The 8,555-nt window shown below is 55.6% G+C and overlaps 1 protein-coding gene across 1 annotated transcript; it reads right to left on the reverse strand.

The window, feature by feature from the left end:
- Positions 1–221: 221 nt before the first annotated feature.
- Positions 222–4,860, reverse strand: CDPF1 (cysteine rich DPF motif domain containing 1). Its single transcript, XM_077758022.1, has 4 exons — positions 4,733–4,860; positions 4,273–4,385; positions 3,339–3,450; positions 222–1,502 (listed from the first exon to the last, which is right to left on the reverse strand). Exons 2-4 carry the CDS (start codon positions 4,383–4,385, stop codon positions 1,356–1,358), a joined length of 372 nt encoding a protein of 123 aa, XP_077614148.1. The 5' UTR covers positions 4,733–4,860; the 3' UTR covers positions 222–1,355.
- Between the last annotated feature and the right edge of the window lie 3,695 nt (positions 4,861–8,555).

The raw sequence follows: 8,555 nt of genomic DNA on the forward strand, positions 1-8,555 counted from the left end.
TTGAAAATCCTTGGCTGCCAGTGTCCACCCTCAGCTCAGTACAGCCCCTACCCCGCCCGCACAGAGGTCTTCACTTGTAGCCTTTTGTCTTTAAGCGGACAGAATGGCCCTAGAACAGTGTGGCCCCAAGATGACAGTCATTTGTCTGATGTCACATGACACAGGGGGAGCATCTGAAACTAAAACCCAGGCACAGATCAACCAATAAAAAAAAGGTCTTTATTCATTCTCTCCTCAAACACACATCTGACATTCTCCCTGCCAGTAAGCTGGCCTTGCAGGACTTAGAGGTGAGACTGCCAGTTCCACCCTGGAAGCCTTGGTAGAATGTGTCACCACCTGGGGGCGGGGAGGGCGGGGGTGCCTATGGGGGAGGAGTGCCCCGGGGCAGCCTACAGTTTCCTGAAGGTTGGTGCTGAGTTCCAGGAAGTTTTGAGAGCTGAGTGAGGGAAGGGAAGGCAAAGAGAAGGCATTCCTCTCCCTAGGGCTGGAGCCAGAGCCTGAGGGGACAGAAAAGGCCGGAAGTGGCAACACCCAACCCCCACCCCCTGGCTAGACCCAGAGTGCCACGGAGAACAGCTGCTTCGAGTATGTTTCAGGGGAAGGATTACTTTCCAGAACATTAACTGGTTCTCTGGTTTTTTAATTATAAATCTAACACAATCGAGATTAAAAACATTTGCTAAGCATCGCAAGGATGGGAAGTGAAATCCTACTGTCCCCAGACCCCCTAATCATTCGCACACCCGGGCACCTTCCGGCAGCTAAAGGACTCCTGTCCTGCCGAGTAACATCTTCACAGTCACTTCCAGGGACCGGGAGGCCCCAGCCCAGCCCTCCTGCCTCCGCGTGAGCAGTGACTGCATGACCTGGGCCAAGACCGGAGCCCTGTCCCTTGGCTTCTGTGCCCTCGGGGCTGGGCGGAGCAGCATGGCACCTGAGGAGTGTGAGCAGGGCCCTCGGGCCGGCCGGGAGTGAGCAGGAACCAGCCGAGGGATGACCCTGCAGGAAGACCCTGCGCCCCAGGTCCGGAAAGAGAGCGGAAGGGCCGGCAGCCCCAGCCCCGGGGCTCAGTTCCCGCCCTGTGGTCTCGGCGTCAAGGGCGGCTCTGAACACGACTAGGTCCGCAGGACCTCTGGTCTGAGGTCGGCCCTCTGGGTGCCTTCTCTGCATGGCTTCTTGTTCTCTTGCTGCCGCAGGCGGAACCCCAGCTCCCTCCAGCCCCCAGCGCTGCTCTCGATGGCCCCCGAGAAAGGCTGGGCACAGCAGCTCCCAGCCCAGCCCCCTCCCCGACCCAGCTGCAGAGGCCTGCGGGGCCCGGGAGCGCCGCGCCGGGTACTGGTGCCCAGCTGCGCTCACGTCCGAGAACCAGGCTGGCTGGCAGGCCTCTTGGATGGACCTTTCCTTTTCTCCAAGTCTTGCCGGATTTCCCGGGGGAAGGCATCAAGGTTCTCCCGGACACAGGGGAGGCAAAATCTCTTGGAATAGAATAAACTGCACTCCTGAAAGAGGAAGGGGGCCGAGAGGGGGGGCTAAGTCCACAGAATGGGGAGCACGGAGCAGCTCCTCCCTGAGCCCAGCCCTTCCCTCGCCCAGGGCAGGGGGGCTGAGAGGCGATTGGGAGGGGGTGGCCAGCCACCTCCAGGAACGTGGTCCTCACCTAAGGGAAACAGGGATGGAGGACTCCCAGGGAGGACACCCAGACCCGGCAGGCAGTGGGGAGTCCGGGGTTCTGAGCCTGCGGGCATCACCCAGTGAGGCGGGCAAAGGCGTTGAAGAGAAAGCAACGGGTTGACAAGGGTGGAAGAGGCAGGATGGCACAGAGCCCCTGGGGTCTGCCCTGCTCCGTCACCATCAAGGGGAAACAGTGAGCTGGAGCAGAGGCCACACCTAAACATCAGAAATTCTAGATCCCTCCTTCTGGCCATCGCATGAGAAGGACACAGGCTTGGTGACCACCAGTGCTGGGGGCAGCCCCACCCACCTAAAGGGCCACAGGCGGCTGGCTGGTCTGGCCAGGAGGTCACATCTGTCCAACCACGGCCGTTCTCCCCTGCGCCCATCTCTGCCAGTCAACTCCAGAGACTCACTCCCCAGGGCCCTGTCCAAAGATTGCTTTCTTTCCTAGCCCCTTCTGCCACTGGGTGTGGCCACGTGGCAGCTCTGTGCCACCTCCTGGTCATGCCCTTTGAAGGAATGGGGATGTGCTCCCTGCCTCTTCCTGCTGGCAGGAGCTAAGGCGTGATGGCAGGAGCCACAGCAGCCACGGGGTGGACCCAGGCAAGGCTGCCCTTCCTACAGTTCTCAGGTCGGTTCCCACGTAAGAGAGAGGACTCACTGGTCACTAACAAACCATTTCATCAAACACTGGAGGCTTCAGAAGACCACCTCTCTTCTGCTCACCAAGTGCTGCCCAAATTTGTAAGTGTGGCATTGAAGGCCTCTCTACACCTGGTGCTGCCCCCCTTTCCAGTCATCATCTTGCAGCTGCTTCTCTCCCGCTGAGTCCTCACCAGCTGCCCCATCTCCAAACACCCCAGGCCTCTGCCTCACAGAGGCTTCCTCCTACCCCACCAAATCTTATCACCTTGGCCTTACAGGGACGGAGGCTGACTGTTTAAACCTTGTGGGCACTTTGTCTGCTGGCAGAATGCCCAGGGACCCCTCTACTGCCGGGTCACTTGGGTTACAGGCGCCACACTCCTCAGCCACACTGCTCCACCTCCAGCCATCCCTGGGTTTTCAAACAATGGGCTCAGCACCCTGGTGGACTGGGCCTACTCAGCCCCTCCGAACCTCAGTCTCCTCATCTATCAGATGGGTGTAATACGGCTTTGCCCGGCTAGGCTTGGGGCTGGACTGAAGGAATTAGCACTGGTAAAATGGGCTCCAAGCACAGGAATACTCAAGAATGCTCCAGAAAGCACAGTTCCTTCCTCTGGAAGGTCCCGCCAAGAACAAGTAGGAAGAAAGTCACTGTCCCACGGAGAGAAGCACCATGGCCATTGCCATGGCTGGTGGAGATAGGGAGGGGAAGGGCTGTCAGCGGCCACGGAGGCACGGAGACCCTCCGACTGACCCCAGCTCACCCCTCTGCCTGTCTGCTCACGTCGGTTGGCCGCGGGACCCATCCATAACGAGGTGGCCTCCAAGAGCCCCCGGTCCCCCACCGAGTGACTAGGAGGGCTCCTAGGGTCACCCTGGCAAGGAAAGGCCAACGCTCTCACCGTCCTCGAGAGGCTCACATGTCACCTTTCCCACATTCGTGGGTGTGGGGTCCCGGCCACAGGGAGGCAGGAAGGGAGGGAAGGCAGCCCCAGCCCACACAGCTTACCCACCGGGCCCACGCACACCAGCCGGCTGCACAAACTGCACCGAGAGCCGAGGACCAGGAATCTGCCCTTGTCTGGGGCGAAGGGGTCCTTCATGACGTAACTCTCCTCCAGAAGGCTGCGGGACATAAGTGACGCCAGAGGTCAGAACGGCCTAAACCTCTGCGGGCAGAAGCCTGGCGGCAGCGGGCCACACACCCGGTGGGCTCACGGGCGGAGGGGCTGGGACCCCTGCACCACCGAGTAGTAATAGAAAGACAAGCAATGGGGGCGCACGGGCGCGATCGAAGTCGGGGCTGCCACCGGCTCTCCAGGCCGCGGTGGACAGAACCACAGAACACCCACAGACGGGCCTTTGCAACGCAAGGCCCCAGGCCCCGGCCTGCCTCCCTGGGATGGGGCCAGGGAGCATGAGGCCACCTCCGGGCTCTCCAAGGCCGTCCCTACACCCCTCACGTGGGGACATCCACTCCCAAGCTGCCCGCTTCCACCACGCAGGAAAAACCAGGGTGCTCTACGCCCCTTGCGAGGTGCCGGCCTCAAGCCGCACATCAAAGGCCAACGGGGCTCTGTGACGACACCCATGTTCCTGGTTGGCGGACAACCAGCCACCACGCGAGTGACACGCTGGGGGGGCCACGCACTCGTCAGCTTCTCCGCGACATGGCGTTTGACGAAGGCCGAGTGAAAGGTCAAGCTTCAAGCCCCAGGACCCGCTGGCTCTACTCGAGGCCAGCTCTGGGCAGAGTCACGAGAAGCGGTCCTTCTGCGAGACGCTTCCCACTAAGAAAGTGCCTCGACGGGAGCCAGGAGGAACGGCCGCAGGCACAGCCGCAAATGAAGACGCCGCCACAGGCGGAGCACCAGCCAGCCAGCTCCCGCCACGGGGTTGCAGGGCCGGGGGGCGGGGGCTTCCGGGGCCAGGAGCGGGGGTACTCACATGACAGACTGCGTGTCGGGGGGCTTCTGACCCACGTAACTGTAGGGGGCTGTCAGCGCACAGAGCTGGCACTTAAACACACCCAGGGGACGGCCCTCGGCCTCACGCTCCATCTGCAAGTTCAGGAGACAGGGCGCGTCACCTGCAGCCCCGGGACCGACCACGCTCACCTCCAAGCCTCCAGCTGCGCGTTTCTAACCCACAAGACCCAGGACGCGCCTCCACACAGGGAGCCTCAAGTTCGGAGTAAGCGGGACAGACTTCAACACCAGTTCCTGCGAGTCGAGGCTCCGGGCGGCGCTCTAGGCGCAAGAGGGCTGCAGAATCCCCTGGGCCCCGGCCGCCTGAGCCCTCCTGGGCCCGCAAGTGCCCGTGTCCAGGGCCGCCCCCTCGCCACGGGCACCGGCCCACCTCCTCGCCGAGCTCCCGCTCCCCGCAAGGCCTTCCCCCTGCCGCGCACCTGCGGAACCTCCCCCGGGGTAGCTCCGGGTTTTTCTCTTATTTTTGGCTTTCGGCAGTTTGAAAATAGACATCTACGGGTTCCCTTTTTTCTTTATTTATCCTGCTCGTGCTTCTCTAAGCAAAGGGGGCCGAGNACGGCGCGTGCGCGGCCCCCCCGTGACTCCGCCCCCGGCAGCCCCGGGCGGAGCTTCAGGGGGGACTTCCGTCTGCGGAGCACGGTGGCTGCTGGCGGGTTAGGACCTTAAACCCTGGTGAGCTGAGCTTGCCTAGTGTTGTGGCCGCTCCCAGGGTTTTCCACCCAGCTCCGAAGGTGGGGCCCACCAGGGAGTTTAGCAAGCACCCTAATGTTCTTACTAGTGGTTATGACCTCGATGTGCTTACAGCAAGGGTATTTTGTGCATCAATTCAAAGATCTACTGTTGGGGTTTTTTTTTGCTGGGTCTGCCCAAAGGGGGACCCTCTCTGGATGAAGCATTTCATATGTGACCTAGAACCACTCAGATACATGACCTTGGTCTCAGGAATACTGTTAAACCCATTGCACAGGTTAGACAATTTACCAGATGGCCTAGATAAGGGAGCCAAGAGAAATAATCAAAGAGCAAATATTCAACTTTGGTAGAAAATAAAGTTAATTTTGAGTTTGAGCTGTCCACAGTTTTTAATATAAGAAAAAGTTTACCAAAAAAAAAAAAATCCACAAGGTTTAAAATTATCTCCAAATATCTATACTTTTAAACAGTTTCCCTGGGTGGCTCAGTGGGTTAAATACTCAACTCTTGATTTCAGCTCATGGTTTGTTGACAAGATGGAGGCTCCATGTCAGGCTCTACACTGACAGCATGGAACCTCTCTCCTGCCTTTGCCCCACCCCCAATGAGTGCACATGGTCTCCCTCTCTCTCTCTCTTTCTCTCAAAATAAATAAACTTAAAAAAACTTAAAATGGTTTCCCAAGAGCAGCTACATATTTACAGATAATTGTGGAAATACAATAAACCACTTGCAAAGAATAGAAATGTGATTGTTAAAAAGAAGAGAAACTGCACGTAAAATAAGCATTCTATCAAAACGATGAAACGACCAGCCACGGAATAGAAGATATTTGCAAAAGCTGTATATGATAAAGGACTGTTATCCAAAGTACACAAACAAATCTAAAAACTCAAAGAAAACAACCAACCTAATTAAAAAATGAGCCAAAGACCTGAACAGACAGGTCACCAAAGAAAATATACAGATGGCAGGTAAGCATAGGAAAAGAAGCTCCACGTCCTAGGTCATCGGGGAAATGTGGATTTAAACACTGAGTTACCACTCCATACTTACTGCAATGGCCAACATCTGAACGCTGACACCACCAAACACTGATGAGGGTGTGGAGCAACAGAAACCCTCCTTCGTGGCTGGTGGGGATACAAAATAGTACAGCCATTTGGGAAGATGGTGTGGCATTTTGTTTCAAAACTAAATATACTCTCACCATACGGCCCAGCAATCATACCCCTTGGTACTCCCCGAAGGGGTTAAAACTTATTCCATACAAAAACCTGCATGTGGGTGTTTATAGCAGTTTTGTGCATAATTGCCCAACCTTGGAAGCAACCAAGATGTCCTTCAGTAGGTGAATGGATAAGTGAACAGTGGTCCATCCAGGCAATGGAATCTTACTTGAGGCTACAAAGAGAGGTGTTGAGTCATGAAAAGACAGGAAGGAAACGTAAATGCATGTTACTAAGTGAAAGAAGCCAATCTGAAAAGCTTATATATTATATAATCCCCACTATATGACATTCTGGGAAAGGCAAAACTATGGAGACAGTAAAAGGATCAATGTTTGTGAGGTGTTACGGGGAGGGAGGGATGGATTGATGGGACACTGAGGGTCTTCAGGGTGTTGAAACTACTCTGTATGGTAATATAATGGTGGAACCATATCATTACACATTTGTCCAAATTCCTAGAGCATGTGAAACCAAGAGTGAGCCCTGATGTCGACTACGGGTTTGGGGTGACAATGGAGATTCACCAGTTGTAACAAATGAACCACGTGGTGGATGCTGGTGATGGGGGAGGCTGTGCCTGTGTGGTGGGCCAGGGGTCAATGGAAAATCTCTGTAGGCTCCACCCAGGTGTACAGTGAACTCAAAACTGTTCTAAAAATTAAAGCTTAAGGAAAAAAAAACACCAAAAAAGCATTCAGATTTGATGCAGGGAAATAAGAACTAGAGAACAGAAACATTAGCTGCAGTCTGCATGAGACAATTCATGCACAAATAATCTGGAAGTGCTCTCTATAGACACTACGTTCTGGCCACTTTGGATCAAGAGGGATTTGAACCAAGTGAGAGGCCTGGGGCAGGTTCCAGTTTAAAATAAAATAAACTTTTAAAAAATGCAAGTTTCCAGAATGAACCAGAGTCTGCAGCAGAGGTGGGCCCTGAAGCCACGGATGGAGAGCTCTCTCTGCCCAGAAGACTCATTGAACTCCTGAGATCTTAAGGGGCTAAACTGAGATCAAATCCAAGAGCATTCATCCTGGATTACTGTTTGGTGCAGACTTGGGAGGGTATTCAGAACTGTCGCCAATGTTTTCTAGAACACAGCCGTGCTATTCCTAGAAATATGAGGACAAAGGAATCTTTAGAAATGGCTTTAAACTTGCTGAGCCTTGGTCTCTTGCTTGAACTGCACCGGGTCCTCAGAGAAACCGACATGGATGTACTTTTTCCCCTCCGAGGTGAGGAAGTGGCCACAACCTTACAGGAGGAAAAATCTAGAACCACTTCAAGTTTTATGTCTTTCTGTATGAGATTAAGTAATGATAATGATAGTAATAATATGGCTTTCAAAAAACACCCTGTATTTTTGTCTTCACTTTGTTTTCCTGATAATGTGGTAATTGGCATTTCTACATTTCATAAACATATGCACTTACTGCTCGCTTTACTGGATTAAAAGGCCCCTGGTGCTGTCTTCCCGACATGCGAGGGAAAGTCCTGTGCCTGCGAGAAGGCTTCTGCGAGAGACTTCTGCTTACTTCACTGTAAGCAGAAGTCTCCTTGGCTGGACCCGGAGCTTCCTTCCAGGCCCCGCTCTGACAGCTGCCATGTCGGTACCAGGAGGGGATGGTCCTACGCCAGGAGGCCACTCCAGATGGCACTGCCTCCCTCCCTCCCAACAGCTCCGGGTCATGGCGTGCAGCCAGCCCAGGAGCATTCTTCCTGGGAAGGGAGCCCAACCAGGGTACCCTGAGCCTGGAGAAGGACCCAGACTTCAGCTGATTGCTGATTGGGAAGAGCGTCTGGCCTCACCAACCCATGCCTGTGTGGCTCTCCAAGCTCCCAGGTGGAGATAGCCCCGGCTGCCCGAGGCTGGGCTTCAACTCTCTCATCCTGCCCTCCCACAGGCAAGTGCATGGACCTGACTGGGCCATAACAGGCCTCTGGAAGTACAAAGAAGCTATTTGGCCATGTGTTGACTTTTTCTCAACCCGTTCAGAAGTCGGGGGGTACAGAGGGGTGACGGCTACGAACGTGCACTCCAGAAGAGGCCAGTGAGCCAGTATGGACCCGGCCACTCCCGTGACCTCCCCGCCAAGGGATCTGGAGACATCTGCCCTGGGGGCATGGCAGCGTGAGCGGCAAGGAGCGCGGAATGGCTCAGCCATACCCGCACAGCTCAGGCCCGCAGGGGCGCCGGGTACACAGCGAGCATCTGGGATGAGCGCCCCCCCCCGGGTTGGTGTTCCCCTTCTCGGGCCCTCCACCTGGAAGGCAGGACCCTTCCGAGTATCTGCCCCTCACGAGAAATGACGGCCAC

This window comes from Crocuta crocuta, unplaced genomic scaffold (genome assembly GCF_008692635.1).
Source record: "Crocuta crocuta isolate KB4526 unplaced genomic scaffold, BGI_CrCroc_1.0 scaffold143, whole genome shotgun sequence".
Taxonomy (NCBI): Eukaryota; Metazoa; Chordata; class Mammalia; order Carnivora; family Hyaenidae; genus Crocuta; species Crocuta crocuta.